This window comes from Struthio camelus, chromosome W (assembly GCF_040807025.1).
Source record: "Struthio camelus isolate bStrCam1 chromosome W, bStrCam1.hap1, whole genome shotgun sequence".
Taxonomy (NCBI): domain Eukaryota; kingdom Metazoa; phylum Chordata; class Aves; order Struthioniformes; family Struthionidae; genus Struthio; species Struthio camelus.
The window spans coordinates 43,021,277-43,041,201 of record NC_090981.1 but is presented as its reverse complement, the minus strand read 5'-3'; the positions used below and the strand labels follow the sequence as shown (position 1 = coordinate 43,041,201).

Below are 19,925 nucleotides of genomic sequence, written 5' to 3'. Positions count from 1 at the left end.
CTGTGAAAATTAGTCTTCCTTCAGTTTAAACTCAGCTTATTTTTATTATGTTTAGGTCAGACAGGCACAAACGTATGCTGAAATAAGCCATCAGGCCAAAATAAGGTCTGCATATAGGCTTACAGTGCTTTAACTAACCCACTTCAAAAATGCGCAGACAAGACCTGTTCCCAGGTCCTGCACAGACAAAGGAATTCAGGCTACCCTAGGTTCAAATCCACATCTTGTAATTCACTTCCTCTTTCCAAATTTCTGTAAACTGTCTGAAGGGGCATTAGGCTCTTGGAGGACCGCTGCAACAGGAATCCCGGCAGCTAATAACAAAAGATGAATTTGTGCAATTTGTTCTCCCTGAGCAATGTTAGGCGACTAATCATCAAAACTCAGTAAGATTAAAAGGTGAGGCTGGAGAAAGAAGCCTGTTTAAAAGAAAATCTGCTGGGAGTTGCTTGGCCACCTCCCCAGGTGCCAATACAGATGTTCGCATCACAGAATATTACAGTTCAGCATAGTCAGAAATAAGAATGCTAACGTAAAAGAGAGGGCTGTTCTAGAACTGACTGGTTGATGTAAAAATGCATAGCTGGGGCTATGCTGATTTATCTCAGCTAAGAACACCTTCAGGGTTTTAGATGTGTAAACCAGTCTTTACAAAAGGGTTAATGTTTCATGGAGGGATGTTCACTTAGTAGGCTCTTCTTTCTCAGTAAGAGACGCAGCACTTAAATCAGTACTGCGAGTTGTTATATTAACCTCCATGTCAGGCTCAGATTGAAGAGAAACTGCTGGGGACACGTTCTTCCTTGATTAATACAAACTTTTTTTTTTTTTAATGCAGAGAAAAGACTGAAGAGAAATGTTTACCATTCTAGCTGTTTGTGCAGGAAAAATATATGCTGCACAGCAGTCAGCACTACTCAGCAGGAAAAATTGAGACCAAGAACATGGAGAGATGTGAAATCAGAGAAGAATTGGAAAACATGATCAAGGGAGACAAATTAGAAAAATCATTTAGAAAAAAATCAATTTCCTAGTAAGTTCTAGTTAGTTTCACAGAATGCACTGAAATGAAATGCAAAACAGGGAGTCTGACTCCATCAAGAAGCAAAAGTTGCACAGTATGAGAGTCAGTAAAATTGTATGAATTCATTTAGTTCTGAAAAAGTCTTCAGAAAAATAAATAAGTTTCTGTAGCTTTTGCAAATGTCAGTAATGGAATCTGAGAGAGGTACCAAAAACAGGATGAAGGCCAGAGAAAAAAAAAATCCAGGTGTATTTTAAAATTTACAGTTAAGGGTAGAGAGCATTTCAAGGAAAGAACTAGCCTGACCCCTCCCTGATCCCTAAGCTAACCCCAGGGTAATCCAACAACATTGCTAGGTTGCTCCTGTGCAAGTCCCCTGCAGCATGAAATAGCAGGGAGGACAGGGCTTGAAGAGGTTTCAGGAGCTCTAACCTAGCCTCCTTCTCAGAGGCAGGATCTGGTACGAGAGGATCCCCTGGGGACAGCTGTCCAACCTGCTGTCAGAGACCTCTGCCCCGCCTGGAGATTTCGTAACACTTTCCATGGAATGGGAAAGTTTTCCAAACTAGACCATCTTTTGCTGCACATTAGGCTTTTGCTCATAGATATGGCAAATAATTGATTGCTGTCCTCTTCAACTCCACAGCTCCAAAGCCTGTGTATATGCCTCCTTTCTCTTCTTTGGTTTTAGAATAAACTTGACCTCTCGGTCATGTTTTCCAGTCCTCTGGTCATTCTTGCTATGGTCCTCCAGACCATTTCTAACTTCTGGCTCAGTACAGGGCAAACGGTGGGGATGCACAGGGTTTCAGAAGGCCAATAAATGAAAAGGCTGTTTAGATGAAGCTGTAGATGAGCAGGAAAAGCACTGCCATCCATTTGGTGAAACTGGTCTTTGCAGAATTTCTAATATTCTTCCTACATGCAGACCAAAGGCTTTGGCTTAGTGGAAGGCAGACGGCAGAGGAGACATGTAATCTACTCTTCCAAGCTAAGGCAACTCAGGTTCCCCGGATCATCAGCTAGAGAAGCAGCTGCCCTTCCAGCTGCCACTGCAATTCTGAAGGGTACTGAGGCCACCAGACTGGTGAGAACAGATTCCCTGCATCCCTTCACTCAGCAACCTGTGACAGCCCATGCCAGGGGAGCACAGAAATTTCTTCTGTGCCTTGCACCTGCTGTACAGGCCTGTTCCTCTGTGCCACTGCTGTAACTGCAGTCCTCACTGATATGGCCATGTACAGATAAGTGCTGATGAACAAGCAGTGGTCTTAATGTACTGTACTCCTGGTAATACTGTCACTGGTGCAGGGGAATGAGGCAATGGTATGTCAGTGCACAGGCATGGCATGACTACTTCTGCCAAGAAGCAACGACAAAAAGCGTAGGGAAAATTTAACCATATGGAGTTCTGATTCTCAAGGTTGAAATTTGGTCAAAATACTTGTATGGGTACAAAAACTCTTAGGAAACTTTAACAGCCCAACATGGTTAGGATATTGGCTTTTCACCTCTTTTGGAGCACAGCAGCACAATAAGATACTGGCCACGTACTGTTCAGAGCCTTCAAAGTTAGGCTTTGGAAAAAAGCACTGAAGTGTGATGATTGACTTTAAATACATGAATAAGGAACAGGACTTGAGAACAGTAGCTTGACTCATCTGCTTAAATTTAAAATTATAAATTTAAATTTATTCAGCTCTCAGCACCACTTGCTGTAACTTCTTCAGACATATTTCCCGTCTGTTTCCATATTTCTTTGTCGCTGTACTGGTGTACAACGGATGGTACAACGCAGACAACAAGGGGATCCTAATGATGAAAAGAGGGGAAAGTCCAAGTCCGGGATTTTTGGTGCAGACTAGAAGGCGTGAAGAAGAGCTGTGAGTGGGGAAAAGAAAAGGGAAAGTGAAGAGAAAAACTCCGATTCAGTTTCTTGCTAGCTAAGTACATTCCTTCCTGTGCACTAATGGCAGTAGAGAGCCTCTGGAAATAAAGAGGGCATGAGAATATAATTATATGTTGAATTATGAGGCAAGAAAATTGCATCTGAAACAACATTGTTAGCATCATGCAGTAAAGCATCCAGCAGCTGGAATTATTGATAAATGGACAGGCAAGTGTACTTCTTGCATTCCTGCAACATTTGATGGCCTGAGTGCCATATTAACAATGTACTTTTCATATTGATTTTGTCTGTGATATAAATATCAGGGTGCTCAGATGTATTTGGTAACTACCTCCCATTTTGAGGATCTAGGGTTGGGGCTCTATTTCTCTTAACTCCAAGTAAATGAATTGAACATAGGAGAGCTGCAATCATAAAAAAAATTGATGCAAGCATCAAGGATGTGATACCAAATTCTTACATCACCAAAGGAGACTTAAAGCGGCAAGTAGCTGGCAAAAAATACCAGTGTGAAAGCCTGAAGTGAAGACCACCGTCTCCACTACGCAGAAAATGATTTTTACTCTAAATAACCCTTGCAGATTCCAAAATATGCTCTGTAAGACCATTGTTAATTGTCAAATGATTGAGACACTCTAACTGAAGCCAGTCAAAAATCACGCCAGTGCAGCTGTCAGAGATACCAATTTTCAGGCTATTTTAAACTATATTTAAAATAATACGAAAAATAATCATTCAAATGAGAAATACTCAATATCTGAAATGTGCACTGTTTTGAAAATAAGCAAGCATCCTGACACCTGTACCACTGCTGCAATTTGGCTTGGCACTATAACTATGCCAACTATTAGTGCAGCTGTCATCCAAAATGCTGACCACAAGCAGGGGGTAAATGCTTCATTTAGGTGAACAAACATATCGTGGCTCCTAAATGAATGACAATAGCATGATCTTCCCTAGCTAACTGCTGTGGTGCCACATACACAATTTGGCAGGATGATGGTGCTGGGAAAGAGGGACACATTTCTTAGTTTGGGGTTGTGTTGTTCTTCTGGTGCCAGGCAAAAATATTTTAATTTCTCCTTCAGCCAGAAGAGTCAGGGCATGTGCATATGTGTACAGATTTGTGCACAAACATCCACTCTATTCATTTATTTACTAACCCTGCCCTATGAATATCTGGGTCCAGACCACTAGCTGATGTGATTTGGCATGTACTAAATGAAGACAATGTTGACATCCCCAGAGGAGACTCCAGTCCTTATATTTGGAATTTGTGGGCTGCTTTTCCAAGCTTTCAAATCAAGATGCAATGCCTATAGTTCTCACGCCTGCATAACAAAAACTTCTTCCTTTCAAAGCAAAACAACAACAAAAACCTAAGGTGAACAAAATGACATGACTCATTAGTTAAAATCCCCCAAGAAAACACATTCTTTACCTAAACCAGTTGTGGCAGCTATTAATAATACTGCCAGCTGTTACAGGAGGCCCCTTCAAGTGTACCGCATTCTTAAACTTAAAGGTCTCCTGCAATGCATCTACTGCAACATTTTAAAAATCAGCCTTACACTCAGTCAAGCCTTCTTAATCTTTATTTGTAATGACTAAAATGATTTATCTAGGCTTCAACAGTTCATTAGTTTTAATGGTGAATACCGGGAATTTGAATATTACCACAGCCAGGTGTTAGCAGTATCTAGGGGAAAGTAAGCATTTTCCTGAATACAGGTCATAGGACAGCTAAGAAACAGGAGAGACTCCCATCACATTTTCTAGACAATTGTTTAAATATTTTTGCAACTGTTCCACTTTCCCCTGAATAACCCCAAGTATACAGGCTTAGAAGAAAAAGGTTAACCTTGGTTTTGCAGAAAGAACAGGCAATGGCTACCCAAAAGATCACAAGCCCAAAACCACATGCAGTTCTCACTCAATTCTTTTTTGTGGCAAAACTCAAAGTAAATCAGTGTTTGAACAAGTAAGGTGTCAGTCCAGTGGCAGGATCTCTACAGGGTGCCACATGTACGGAATATGTGGGAAAGCAGATAAAACTGAAAGTCGCATTCATCCTTCACATATATTTCTCAGTCAAGGTAAAACATAGATGGAATATCTCGATCCATGATGAATGCCAAATATTTCAAATTCACCAGAAAAGCTATCCTTCTTTAAATACCTCCAATATTTGACACTAAGGACATGTACTGGCTGAAGTTGTTTTTAAAGAACTTGTGATTTTCCTCCTGATGCATATTGTGAGCAGTTCCAAAGTTAAGTCTTTGTTGTAAACACAGAAGAAGCCTTAAATGAAGCAGAAGCATTTATACGATAAAATGAAAAACGGAACAATTGTCTCAGAAAACTCATGTTTTTCAAAGACATCTCAACTCTTACTTTCCTTCTCATGAAGCTCTTCAAATGAACTCTAAAGAGCCAGAGAGGGGCCTCATCCACCGAATTGTCTTGCGCTGAACTTAAACATAAGAATCCCATCTATGTTACTTCCTGGTCATCATTTCCAATTCATACAGATCTCCTCAGCAGAATGCTCTAACAACCATTCACGATGAAATAACTCACTCAGCCAAAACCTCTGTTTTCCCACAACAGTCATGCCAAAACAACTCTTTGTTGACAAGGATCAGAAGATGTCTCAGCCCCCCGCTTCTCCCCCCCCCACCCAACACACACAAAACATATCTCAGAAATACCCCAGCAGTATTTTCTCTCTCACTGCCTTTCTGCAGGATCAGTGCACCTAACGTCACAGTTACAAACCAATATTCTAGGAATAGGGTGCCCTATTCATGCATGTCTCTGAGCAAAAGTTCTGTAACACCAGGAGTTCACACTCCTGGTGGTAATGCCAGGCAAGGGAGAACTGCTCATTATAAAGCATGTGACAATGTTCCAAAAAGTCAAAATGGCCCAGTGCTGTGCCACTTACTTGTGCATTGTGAATTGTACTCTTTTTTTTTTTTTTTTTTCCAAAGCCATTGTTTCTTTCCTATGTTGTGCAGAGGAACACTGGACTTGCCATACTGGAGGAGACGTTGGCTGATGACACCTGACTCTGCGGTAGCACAACTGCTTTAGGGAAGGTTTGAGAGGACATGACGAAAGCTGTCTCTGTAAGCTTCCTTCTAGCCTTTCCAATCAATAGGTTGGCATTTACAGTAAAGAATAACCACTCCTATATTTTGCAAAATTCTCATTTAATACTTACTGTCCAACTCTTCACATGCTTGCTACTCTCCAGAAAGCCTAACTTCTCTTAAGTCATGAATCCAGATCTCAAGGATAACTGGGAGCAGAGTTCCTCTAGCAGTGTAGGCTGCGTAACAGATTACCTCCTTCTCTCAGCCTTGAACTGCCCGTTCTCACTTAGACTCTTTGTTGATTTTCTTACCATCTCTACTTCAAGGCTTTTTTCTGCCTGTATAGATACATCTATGGCCTCCATCGCTACAGTATCCAACTGCCAGCTGGTTCTTCATAAATTCCTCTCGCAACACTTTCTGTGCTAAAGAGGTACTGTTATTTCCATTGTGCAGTTAAAGAATGAAATAGAAAGATTAGTGGTTTGCCAAAAAGTTAAGGAACTGCTACTACAGTTCTGAATGACAGTAAGCGTAACTCAACACTGTTGGGCAGTTTACCGGCTATTCCTGCTCTTTTGTCTTTACAGCCTGAATAAAACAGATAAAGGGGTGGAGGGTAAGCAGAGGGAGGCTGAGACATTTACAACAGAAGGGCAGAGAACAGCATGGTAGGAGTCAGTTCTTGACAAGATGATCTGGTGGGGCTGACATACTGCTGGTCCATGAATAGGCTGAGGCTACTTCTACACTGGCTCCTTTGGTCAGTTGTGCTGACTCCTCCCTGGCATTTTTCTCAGTATTTCTAATCCCAACTGTTTGAAAAGTCATTTAGTTGTATTTTTAAAATAGTATTTATGGATTCTGTTTCATCTTGCAGCTGTTTGGCCTTTGATCATGCTCTCTCCATTCTTTGAAGGACTCATCCTGCTCCTTCGGACCTGCTGGGTAGGAGAACGTCACATACTACAAACTCAGGACGAAATCCCAATTCTTTGCCTTGGTGCACAGGACCAGGGATGAGCGAGTGGCACTGCGTGCCTCCCCGTGCCCTGCCGAGAGAGCGGCCAGCCAGTACGACGGGGCGCCTCTGAGGAAACAGCGAGCCCTGGGTTGCTTCTCCTCCCTCCACCATCTTCCCTCTCCTCCCCCAGTCCCAGGCCACGTCTTGCTGCTCCCATCAGCATCACTCCCCAGAGTCCTGAGCCCAGGGGCACGGCCGAAGTCACCGCCGCGGGCCCGAGGCCGCGGGGGGGGGAGGCGGCGCTGTGCAGTGTGGCGGTGACCCGCAGCGGCGGGCCCGAGGCCTTGGGGGGGGGACGCGGTGCGGCGGAGACCCGCAGCGGCGGGCCCGAGGCCTTGAGGGGGGGGCGCGGTGCGGCGGAGACCCGCAGCGGCGGGCCCGAGGCCTTGGGGGGGGGGGGGCGCGGTGCGGCGGAGACCCGCAGCGGCGGGCCCGAGGCCTTGGGGGGGGGGGCGCGGTGCGGCGGTGACCCGCAGCGGCGGGCCCGAGGCCTTGGGGGGGGGGGCACGGTGCGGCGGTGACCCGCAGCAGCGGGCCCGAGGCCTTGGGGGGGGGCGCGGTGTGGCGGTGACCCGCAGCGGCAGGCCCGAGGCCTGGGGGGGGGCGGCGCGGTGCGGTGCGGCGGTGACCCGCAGCAGCGGGCCCGAGGCCTGGGGGGGGGCGGCGCGGTGCGGTGCGGCGGTGACCCGCAGCAGCGGGCCCGAGGCCTGGGGGGGGGCGGCGCGGTGCGGTGCGGCGGTGACCCGCAGCAGCGGGCCCGAGGCCACGCGCCAGCACCTCGGCCAGCCCACGGCTGCCGCCCGCTCGCAGCCCTCGCCGCCCGGAGCGCGCTGCCACGCCGGCTCCCGCAGCGCGGCCGCTCTTAACGAGGCCGGAGCCTGACCCAGCCGCCCCGCCGAAGGGCACCCAGCAGCGGCCCCGGCCGGCGGCTGGGGAGGAAGAAGAGGCGAAGGCCCAAACGGCGGCGCTCCTCCCTCGCCCCCGCCTCCCCCCGCCTGCTGGCGAGACGAGAGAAGATGGCTGCGGGAGCCGCGGAGATGGAGGCCGCCCGTGGCGGGCCGGGCCCGGGGCCCGAGGGGGCGGCGGCCGAGGGCAGCGGCGGTGTTGGGGCTCGGCCCGGGGCCGCCGTCTGGCGCAGGCAGGTCCCGCGGCGGCGGCGGGAGGGGGGCGGCCGCACTGGGTGCCCGCGGCCCTGGGCCGCCCGGAAGGCTGCGCGGAGCCGTCGAAGCGGCCCAGCGCGGGCGATCGGACCCTAAACTTTCGCTGAGGATACGGACTTTCGTGCATTTGCTCTCAGGCATCTTTTAACCGTGCCAGCCTTGTGCTTCTCCTACTTACTGTTTGTGTAACTTCCCCAGTTCTTTTTCCTGCCTTAACTACCACGCTGGAGCAGCAGCGGCAGCAGCGGCAGCGAGAGGGCATGCCCTACCTGCCGGGCTGGAACAACCCTGCTGCGCCTGCCCCCAACACCTGCTGTAAGGCTGCGTCAAGATCAGTGCTAGTTGTGCCACATAAGCAGGAACGCAGGTATGTTTAGGAACAGAGGGATTGTCAGATTAAAGTAAGGTGCGATGTATGAAAAAAGTGTGCACGCACCTAGGTAAATATATGAAAGAAGAAAGGGGAGGGGCAGAGAGGGTGAAAGCAATGCAGCATTAGAAACTGATGTTCCATAGACAGCGTAACTCCCCCTTTCCATAGGACTGTTATAAACCAGGACTGTTGTTTGGGTGTCCACGTAGTTGCTTTGTCAGACTCTGAACAATTCAGACACATTTGCTCTGCTCACCATATCCCTCCGATTACACGTAGACCATCCAAAGAAGTTACGATTTTAACGGGATGAGAAAGAAACACACAATCTTTGTCACAAAGATGCCAACTAATAGAAAATCCATGTAAAACAGAAAATTGTTGATACGCACATGTGATCTTAAATGCAACTTGTTCATAACAGGATGCTATTTTTGACATCTCTTCCTGCTGCCATGGTTTTGTTACCTGCTGCCTGAAAGCCTGGATTGGGTACATTTAATACAACCAGTTGCTGCAGCAAAGCATTTCTTCTTGCTGGAACAGGAACTCCAGTTTCAACTATGGTATGTTTTGGAAAAATATTTTGTATCTCTACAATAGTTTAGAGCCATCGGTGCAATAGTGGGTGTTTAGGCCAGTGGCTTTCAGAGAACGATGAACGTACTGTTTGGTTTTGCTTGCCCACTTGGGCTTTCAGCACTGAAGGTATGAACATACCTCTTGCTCTTAGTTTTTGTTTCAAATTTCAGAAATGTGTTAAGTTGATGCTTTGCAAAATTCACTTTTAGGAGTACAGAAAATTGTTTGTATAAACTAATGTCATGTTATTCTCAACAACTTTAAGATTCTCCCTATGTATAAAGTAATAGTGCTAGTGAATATATACACAGTAAACTACTAAAACTTTTTACTCTGGCTGTATAGATAAGCAATTTTGTCTGTAAGTGATGAATATTGAGTAGTGTGAATTTGAAAAGATGACAACAGGATGGCTGGAGGACTGAGAAGGTAAGACAGCTATACTTCATGCTGTATCTTACTGGTTATAGCCTCCAAAATTATAATAGTGCAATGGCAGCTCATGTTCTCCTCTTGACTTGAGGGAAAAACAGTACTGCATTTGCACATAAGGCTTACACAATATTGATGGCTTTCCCTTAACTCATTGGTACTTAAACTTACCACTTCAGAGGTCACTAAGGTAGGGAGCCAAAAGCCCTGCTTAGCTCACAAAAAGGTCTCCTGCTCAATAAAGGGATACAACTGCTTGGTAAGGATGATTAGTCAGACCTTATTTCTACTTGTTTTGATAACAATGGTGTCTATTAATGGTGTTGCTTTTTTCACTTTACCAGGCTGCGTCAAGACATACTGGGATTTGTCATGCCAACGCTAAACTGAGTCTAAGCTTCAGCCCTTTGTATGGGATCTATTTGCAGAAAGAGGAAGTTACTGTACTGAAAACAGGCACTCAGTGCTTGGCTGCATAACCTTCTTAGAGATCAGGCTTCTCAAAAAAAGGGAATGTTGTCTTACTTCAAAAGCTTTATGAAATGCAAACTCAGTTAAATTCAGTTAAACCTTTCAAGTTTCTCCTTTGTTTGGCTCTAGTAAACTAGTGATTGACTTAAAAAAAAAAAGCTGTAACTAATAACTGAGGGAAGGAAAAACTAATGTTACTACCGTATGTACAGGATGTCTGTCACTTCAAAATAAAATTTATACTTTGATTTAGCATCAAGATCATAGAGGTCTACTGAACATTAATGAACACACTTTCTAAGAATTTTTAAGAGTAAAACCATTCCTTTAACTTGTACTTTTTCCCCCCAAATAGAAGAGCCTTTTTATATACCTAAGGAACTAAATATACTATAGAACTGCTTCATAAAGAATATATTTACTCTCAGCTAGAAACACACAGCCTTTGAAAAATTTGAAGTTTTCAATATAAAGGAGTGCAATGGCAAAATAAGCCAGCAGTTCATAGCTACTAATGATAAAAGATAACTACTTACAAAGGCAAAGGGCAAACTGATTTTAATGCAATTAACCAATACTGCTGCAGGCGTTCAGACCACTCGCAGCCACACCTCCAATTGTACTCTGCTGAAGTAAGGTGCACTTCAGGTTGTTTAAAAAAAAAAGTGTGCTCTCATGATTTAAATAGCATAGCTTGAATATTTCTCGTTACAGTACATGAGTCTGAAGATATTAAGATAAACACCTAGCAACCTGTCCCAGTTTTACTGAAAACTGGTCGACAGTTGCCTGCATGATACAGTAGGATGGTGAGACTGTTTACCTTACTGTGACAAGGATCAGAATTGTAACTTGACTCAAACTGGATTAAGTTTTCTTATTTTACAAGAACACTCATATCCAGCATATGCACAAGATAGTATCAAGAAGCACACTGCTTAAATTGACAATAATTTATTCTGTTTAGGCACATTCAATAAATACCAAGCTTTAGCTTCAGTTTGGCAATCCTTTCCCATTGAAAATCTGGTTGGTTGCTTTTTTTTTTTTCCTGGCATAAACCCCATTGCCAGCAATGGATGCATCAGAACGAGAAATTACTAAGTAATGCACACAGACAGCAGTTCTCTAAACATACCTCCTCTTTTAAAGGCATGATACAGATTTAGTAAACAAGTCTCAAGCAGGTTCTTCACAGAAGAAATTTTGCTACAAGCTGTCCTGTGAACATTTTTTTTCTTCACTAATGTTGGTAATTTACTTCATGGAGTACAGTATTTACTACTATAAACACTAGTGATGAATCATTAGAAATACCAAATCTGCTTTCTCTGAAGGGAAGCTGTGGCATTTGACTGTTACTGAACTGCATGAACTGAACAGTGGTGTGCTCTTGTTGAGCACTGCATACACAGAAGAGAGGAGAGAAAAAGGCAATATGAAGCTCTTGTGCTGTTCTGTAAGTCAGCTTTGGGTGAGGTTTTTTTTTGTTTTGTTTTTTTGCTTCAGACTGCTTTTAAGCCACTGCTCCAACGTTAAGGGTATTATTTTTAAGTTTAAATGTAACATATTTTGTTCTACTTTCCATGAAGTATTGTGTTAACACAATTGAAGAAAGTTCCTGCTCATGATAGAATCACTTTCAAGTACTTATATTTGAACATCCCTCTACGTTTCAGTCATTTCTTATTAAAAATGTGATTTTATAAAAGCGTGGAGATTACAGAAAACCAATGAACATAGAGTTAATCTTGAAGAGGTTTTTCACAACGGTATGTTACATATCACCAAACTTCTGCTTTAGCAAAAGAAAAAAAAAAAGAATAAAAATAAATTCTCTCCCAACTATTTACACACAGGAACTACCCTGCTGTGGGACCAGTCAATTTTATTCTACAGTCCCTCTAACCCAAGGCATAACCTTAGGTGTATCCTTTTGTGTTTTAGCCTCTTGGAAGTTTTCAGCAAACCTTTCTCTTGCTTTATCCCAGTTCTTTTTATTCTTGCTCTGGATGATCTGAACATCTTCGATTGAGGCTGGTCTACTTGTACCCAAACCTGCATGCATCTTATGTAACTGAAGGTGGATCTGTCAAATACATTAAAAACGGCTGTAACTATAAGTTAGGTGTTTAAAATACTTTAAATCATGTTTTATAGTACTAATCCCCCTTTCCAAGCCCTTCTGTTTAAGGCTCTAACAATAATAAACCCAGGTCATAGACTGACATCTAAAGTACTATTAAAATCTGTCGAATCACTTAACATCATTCACCACTTCAGGTTGCAATTTTAAAGATGGTATCTACCACTTATCTGTGAAGTACTCCTCACTGATTGAGTGCAGTAAATAGCACATAAGCCCTGTGAAGGGCACAGTTTGCCAACACAAAGTAAGGTGTGGCTCTGAGCAGTGCTACTGCCAAAAAACAACACATGGCTCTTGTGATAAAAAAGGGGCTAAGACGACTGCCACAGCAGCCTAGAACGTGGATGCTACAAGAAGTAACTTACAGCCAGCTTCTCTCTCTCATGGCTTGTCATCTAGTTTGACTTTTGTGCTACATCCTTCTCCGAAAGTGAAGGGTTTTACTATGAGCCCACATTAAAATGGGCTCACATCACTTCAAGCGATTTCGGTCTTCCTCTAGACTTTGTATTCAAATATGAGATTATTCACGTGGCTGGAAGCTGTCCGTCTTCCCTTGTTGTTTGTTATGAAGCTAAGCAAACATTACTGCATTTTCCATAGGAGCGATGCAATCATTGAAAATTTTCACGAAATTTGATTAAAGTTAAGAATGATTTGAGATTAGTCCTATCGAGATTAATCCTTACTACGGGATGATTTTGAAGTGTTTTAGGTGAATCATGGCTTACAATCAGACATCCTGTGCTGCAAGTGCATTTCAGTTTCTTTGCGTTCCAAGCAAAAACCAGATAGACCTACCGGATCCTTCATACCACCGCCATCCTTGCCCAGGCCTTCTCCTTTCTTCCATCCCATCTTCTCCAACATTTTATGTCCTTTGTTGCTGTTGCTGATTTCACTTTAAAGAAAGTTTAAGGCAACTGATAAGCAAGAGTTAATACCTCCTTAAAACTAGGGAAAAGGCAGCAAGTACTTCACCACCAAATCATCCTAATCCTCATAGTTCATTGCCCCAAACTTTCTCTTACTAACTTACATGCACCTGCAAGTCCATGTTCCTTAAAAAAAGTACAGATGCAAAGGAATAATTAAATGGGAAAATCAAGGTACGTTTCAAATAAAAGGTACGTAAATTCAAGTCTTATGATAAGCTGGATATTGAAAATGAAAAGCTATTCAGGTGAACAGTTTGCATGTGTAGTGTTACTGGGACTAGATGGAGAAGTAGAAACAGGTTGTTTCGGATGTCAACAGTGCATCTGGTGAGTTCCTTGATTTTTTTGGGTTGATAAGAAAGTCATCTTAAGCACCCATAACATCGAGTTAAAAGTTCTGTATGGAATGTGAGGAGTTAACAATAGTATCTGAATTGGAAAGTAAGAACAACAACTTACTATTTTCCAGCTCTACTAACTCATTAGGCTCATATAATTCATAAGGTAACAAACTATCCAATAATACTTACTGTACACCGTTTTTAAAGATTCAGCATTGAAGGGCACAGAAGATTTTTCCAAACTTACATATGGACAGAAGCTGGAGTATCATCTCTCTGGAAAGTTCCTTCACTTCCAATGGTCTCTCTGCGTTTTCCTGCTCTGTCTTTGTACTTTGGATTCTTTACTGCTTTGTTGTCTTCATACTCTGTGTTCTTTATGAATAGGAGAAATTCCATCAGGGCAAAGACGGCTGACTTTAAGCTCTCTTTTTTGGATAACTTGATTCCTTCCCCCCCGTAAGAGAAGCGGCTTCATCCTATTTTATTAATTCTAAATCTTGCTACAAAATACTATGGAGATCTCATTCAGCAGTTTGTTATTGCCACCATCAAGTAATAATGTAATATTGCCAGATTCATCAATTTCACAGAGACTATAAATAGATTCTCTTGAATCTTTTCTTGTTATGAAGAATCAATCTCCCCATATTAAGCACAAAACCACATTGACAAGCCACTCAAAATTCCACCTTTTTAAAGCATATAGCCTGTCTCTCAACACCTATTTCTTCAAAATAGGTGACAGAACTAAAAGCACTTGCATGCATTTTGTATCAATGTTATTTCAGCAGCTGAAGAATTTTAGAAAAACAATGGCATTTTTTCCATGAATAATTGTTACAGCTGCTAGATGCAACATCACAGTTAAAATCATCTCTAAAACACAAGTAACGGGCATACTTACACGCTGTATTGCCTGTACATTCATGTTGGCATTTGTTTATGGCAAAAAAATAAAAACTAAAAAAGCCCCTCCGAACAAACAAAAAACCCTCTTCCTTCCATCATTTTTCCCCTTTCCAAATAAATTTTGCACTAAATTGCAGTGCTACATTTTAATTGCAGAAAGAAAAATACAAAATACAATGTCCAAAGAAACATTAACCTAAAAAGGATGAGAATCTTGTATACATTGAAACAGATTTTTCCTAAAATTTTAAACAGGCCTTCGATGTCCTGTTAGCATCCTCTCTCTTTAGGCATTTTTAAATAAGGACTAGTTTAGTTAGTATGCAAGAGACAAGCACACATTAAACCACCAGGCTCGAGGTTTTTGAAAACTTTGCTAATTCACTGAAGTCCATGGCTTAAAATAGGAATCAGAGAGCGGCTGCAGACTTCAAACAATTAATCAACATTCACTGTAAACTCACCTGTAAACCATATTTTACCCGTATTTGTTTTAATGCTTTTCTTCTGACTAACTCTCTCTCTTCTTTGCTAAGTGCTGGGCAAACTAAAAGGAAAAACACAGGACTGAATTTAATTAAACAATAGCGCAACAATATTTTGAAACATTAAGACAGACAAATTTTGTTCTAACATTATTACATGTAGACACGCATACCAAAAGAAAATACATCGTCATGCATTGTAGACCTATTCCCAGTTGAAAAGAAAATTGCAAGACTAAAACCATCTGAAGTAATTATTATGTTTATAAAGTAAAGAACTATCATCAAGTAAAATCTAGTGATAACATGACTAACCAGAAGATTCCTTTTTCCTGTCCAGACGAAGATGTGCTCTGACTTGTCCTGGTTCACAACCATCACAAGTATCACTGCCAGGATGTATATGAAAAGAAAGTACAGTTTCACCAATCTTCACTTCATCTCCATGCTCCAAGATGTAGGGATCACATTTTGTTTTGGGCTACAGCAAAAGAAAGTTTTGGCAGCCATGTTCATCAGTTACTAACAAAGGGCAAAAACATGAATACTGCTCATAGTTTAATGATTCAGTTCAGCCTCATGAATCCAGGCAAATACTTAGAATGGGCATTTCAGTCTAGCTACTGTAACTGGAATGGATTTTTCCTAATTTCTAATATAAAATAAACATGAAGTATTACAATTGGTCCTAAAACCAGAAGCAAACTGAAGAAGTGATTCAGGTATGAAAGAAACCGATTGTTAGTGATTTATCATAACGTATTTAAAGCAATCATGACTACAGTCGCCTTTAACATACATAAGCATTATAACAACTTAAAATACTCACCTGGAGAATCTGATTTCCATTAACTACTGTTCCATTCTGACTCCCTTGATCCACAAGAACATAATTTTGCAAATCGTGGTCAAAATACACTTCTGCATGGAACTGATAAACAGAAGAACTGAAGTGAAATGTTTACATTAAAGTAAATGTTTCACAGTTTACATGCTATTTTAAAGTAAGCTTTCAGAAGGTATTTTAGGGACCTTTTAACAGAGTGGCTCTGGTACTCTACGTTAATAGACGCAGTACACCATGCTTTATGACCTCAGCCATTTGAGACGCAAAGGAATGGGCTGCAACAACATGAGCTGAAGTATTTTATTAATAACTATTGAGACTATAAGCTGATTTTATTAAAAGGGATTCAATAGCAAAAAAGTACACATTTTCAGTATGGTAACTGTGTTTTATCTAAAGGATTGCAACAGAAGGAAATAAAGGATTTTAACAGCATTCTAATTTTTTCCTGTCCTTAGAGCATACACTCAAGAGATGCATAAAGAACTGCAATTATTTTTTTTTTTAAATCTGATCTCATTCTACAGTTTCACAGGTCATATGGGTCTCTTCATAGCTGAAAGAGATGTACTAAGATACGTACCTTAACACCCAGGACCCATCAACAATTCCTGTCCATCAACTGCTGTTTCTTTTATTGCCTTTCTGACATTAAGACTAACAATCTAATTAAAACTTCTGTAGTTCTGTTTAGCTACTGGTCCCAAGCCCAGATAAGAGTGGAGAAGATAGCATTCCATGCCAAACTACTTGTCTTATTATAACATATAAACCTACTGACAAACACGTATTACCTACAAAAATGGCCAATAAGCAAAGCAAAATATTAACTTCTGTAGCCCATTAAGGCTCCAACTAAAACACAAGAGTCTAAAAAAAAGTGATAGTTTTTAATACGATGAACAAAAATTATTTTCGCTATAGCGGAGAAAAAAAAATAGCAGTCAACCTGGGGAGAAAGTGCTCATTTCAAACCAGTTCCATCCTTAACTTTGAGCAAGGACAGTTGCTACGTTCAGGAATAAAAAAAATTGTCAAAATAATTGTATTTTGTAGATTGGATAGCACAAATTTACAATGGGAATATGCCTACAATGGTCAAAAGGTGGACTAGATCATTTAAGAGAGAATTTAATGAACCCAAACTTCTTCTAAAGATGCTATATCTGCAGGGTGTTACTTTGTTTATTTAATTTCTCATTTTAACTGTATGTAAAGCAAATGCCAGAATGGTTGACCCCTACCTACTCTGGACAGTGAGGAAAATAAATTGATACTAACATTTTATATTTCTACAGATATACATGTCATTTAACTTTCTGCCTTTGAATCTTCATCTGCAAAGTGAAATAACTAATGTAGACAATGAATTATTTGAATGAAAGGTATTTTAAAGCAATTCAGGTGCACATAAAAGTACTGGTAAATGTTGTTATCTACACCAAGAAACAATAGAAAAAATGATAATGTTGCAGCAATTGGCTTTGGGCCAATTTGGCTGTTCCATATGCCCAATTTAAAATACATCTCCGAACAAATAATTAACACACAGGAAAGATTTTTTCCCTGGAAATTCTTTAATATGAATATGCTACATGCCCGATTAATCAGAACTATCATCTACCAAAGACTCAGTAAAGCATATTTCAGATACTTGCATATGCAGTTGTTTTTATCAACTTTTTTGCTTAGATCAGGCATCTTTGTCTATTTACATTTTCTTCAATTAAGAGTGTTATATTAACAGTCTAGGCTGGAGTATTTAGCAAAATAGAGCATATAATTTATTTTTAATCTCCTCTTAACTAGAAAAAAAAATATTTGTCCATTATGATCTGTCACTAAAAAGAATTCTGTTATATTTTCAACCTCCCTCTACATCACGTATTTATACCGTTGCCTTGAAAAAAAATAAGATAAAGTATGTTGATGTAAGCTCAACTGCATGGACTAGACTACTTTGTTGTCATAAAGTCCTATAGCTGACATGAATATTTTAGCATACCATCAGTAGTACCCCCAACAAAATAATACATTTTCAAGTTCATTAACGAAGTAATTCAAGATTCAGAGTATAATTATTTACTGTGGCTAAATTCCAATTAAAAAAAGTTTAGCTTTTCTAGAGTTTGAATTGAACCTGTTCAACCTTCAAACAAGGGTGTCATTGAAGTCACACTGCTGTTTGCATTAAGTTCCCATTCAGTGAAATGCTGTATGTTTTCTAACTTCACAGAAGTAGATGAAATCACATCTCACTCTAAAAGTTCTTTAAAAAAAGTTAACATAAGATTTGAAAACATTTAAAGCCATAAAATCTAAAGCTTCATCTACCTATTGATCTACCTTCTAGCAGACAGAAACAGGAGTTACCTTACTGACTCCAACTTCAGGAATCTGAAGCGTATGTCCAACATCTTTTTCTCTGGAAAGAGAAGTCAACATATAAATCATGACAAAGTAGGAGTATTTCTTATAATGGCTTACAAAAGGGGAAAGTTTCCCTTTGAGCTATCAGGGAACTTTACAGATGTAAAAGTATTGTGTTGCAATATATGATGTACAGAATTGCTTCATATGCCTTCATCCATCTATAAATCATAATCTAAACGGTTGGCAATGTATACATGATACATGTATACATGACTGGATATTTATCCAGAAATCTGGTATTTCTACCTGAACTTTTAATCTCATACAAGTCCTGTACATAATAGCCTGTGAACTCTGCATGATTCATGCTCTTCAGTGCATCCTGACATCAGTCTTTAAGGATAAAGTTCAATTCTTAGTAGCATCAGGCAGGTAATACAAGCAATGAAAGAGTAATCTGTACAGATCTACGTGTCAAAACTATTGCAGTGGGAGGCAAGAGGAAAGGATCAGTGTCTTAGTTTCTTATACTAGATGATAAAGAAACAGTGCAGCTATTAAAAAGACCTTATGCAAATTGCAAGATTTTGCATCTGTTTAACTTCCAACTGATGGACCTAAGAAGCTCCAGTTATAAGAGCAAGTCAAAACACATCTACCAGCACCAAAGGCAGCTGAAAAGAGATGAGGATTTCAGTAAACACTGAAGAAGCCTTAATGCATCACTAAATTCAGCAGTTCTTTAATATCCACCAAGAACAAGCAAGATGTATTTTTTTTTTTTAATAGCAGAATTGAAAGAACACATACAGGCTATCACAAAAGTAAACGCACTATTTCAAAGTGACGAATTGACCCTACTGGAATTTGAATATGTGATGAGTCCAGGTTTGCAAAGATACCCACTACTCTTCCTTGAGATCCTGAATTTCTGAAATGTAACCTTTCATTTCTCAGCCACTGCGTGAATTTTTCAGAAGTTATTCACTGTCTTAAGAAATAATGGTTTTCAAAAAAATTACTTGCAATGATGCTGCCATTAAGCCTTAGATAAACGATCAAGTACCTAGCTCAGCAAGCCATGAAAATTAGCTATGTTAGCTGCATATGCACGTGCTGTTAGGATAGCAGACGTGATACGTGACTTGCCTTAAACCTCTTACTGTGGGCTTAATCAGAGTACCTCAAAACTGCTGCAGGCTAAAACAAGCATGAAGAATAGCGATGAACAATACTGAGTAGCTTACACAGCTTTCAAAGCCAGGGATAACTTAAAACTGAGTGGAATTTATTACATATATATATTATATATATACACACACACACATATATATCTTACCTTCCAATTGTAGCAGGTTTCACAGCTGTGATAATATAAAGTGATCCAGTCTGTAGTACTGGTGATCTTATTACAATTACTCTGATACAAGGAGGCCAAATCTTTTCTTCATCTACAGTAACAATAAATAAATAAATAATGAAAAAAACCCATTACTACCAACAGGTCACAGTTTTACTCCTATAGTCCATATTTTTCAAACAATTGGTATACATTCGGCCAAAAAACTTGAATCACAATTAGTGGAAATAATCTAGCAAAATCTTTCACAAAGGGAAACATAAGCACATCTGAGAGAAAACTTTGATGTAACTACTGTTTCAAAGACTTTCCGTTTCCATACTGTTAGCAGTTAGAAAGGTTTTCCTAGTTCTGATTTACGCACACACAAATGTGTATTTACAGCAATAAAATATAAATAAATTCACAGAATTAACTACTATATCATAAAGTTATGGCCCATTA

General features: G+C 40.7%; 1 protein-coding gene, 1 long non-coding RNA gene and 1 other non-coding gene across 5 annotated transcripts in view; 2 read left to right on the top strand and 1 right to left on the bottom strand.

Annotated features, from left to right (window-relative positions):
* The first annotated feature begins 8,063 nt into the window (after positions 1 to 8,063).
* On the top strand, positions 8,064 to 11,810 carry LOC138064089 (uncharacterized). Of its 2 annotated transcripts, XR_011137332.1 has the most exons (4): positions 8,064 to 8,196; positions 8,417 to 8,585; positions 9,016 to 9,157; positions 9,950 to 11,810. It is a non-coding gene; the product is annotated as an uncharacterized lncRNA (long non-coding RNA). The 2 variants fall into 2 exon arrangements; XR_011137331.1 differs by lacking the exon at positions 8,064 to 8,196 and having other exon boundaries at positions 8,209 to 8,585.
* LOC138064358 (small nucleolar RNA SNORA47) lies at positions 9,588 to 9,727 on the top strand. The gene has a single exon (XR_011137604.1). It is a non-coding gene; the product is annotated as a small nucleolar RNA SNORA47 (small nucleolar RNA).
* Positions 10,618 to 19,925, bottom strand: part of LOC104152990 (angiogenic factor with G patch and FHA domains 1) — a 25,908-nt gene continuing 16,600 nt past the window's right edge. For both annotated transcript variants that reach the window (XM_068925014.1, XM_068925013.1), the window contains exons 7-14: positions 19,461 to 19,572; positions 18,122 to 18,173; positions 15,731 to 15,832; positions 15,217 to 15,382; positions 14,881 to 14,963; positions 13,752 to 13,879; positions 13,027 to 13,126; positions 10,618 to 12,165 (exon numbers count right to left, since the gene is read on the bottom strand). In XM_068925014.1, coding sequence (XP_068781115.1) covers positions 11,965 to 12,165; positions 13,027 to 13,126; positions 13,752 to 13,879; positions 14,881 to 14,963; positions 15,217 to 15,382; positions 15,731 to 15,832; positions 18,122 to 18,173; positions 19,461 to 19,572 — 944 coding nt within the window. In that variant the 3' untranslated portion in view covers positions 10,618 to 11,964. The remainder of the gene's footprint in view (positions 12,166 to 13,026; positions 13,127 to 13,751; positions 13,880 to 14,880; positions 14,964 to 15,216; positions 15,383 to 15,730; positions 15,833 to 18,121; positions 18,174 to 19,460; positions 19,573 to 19,925) is intronic.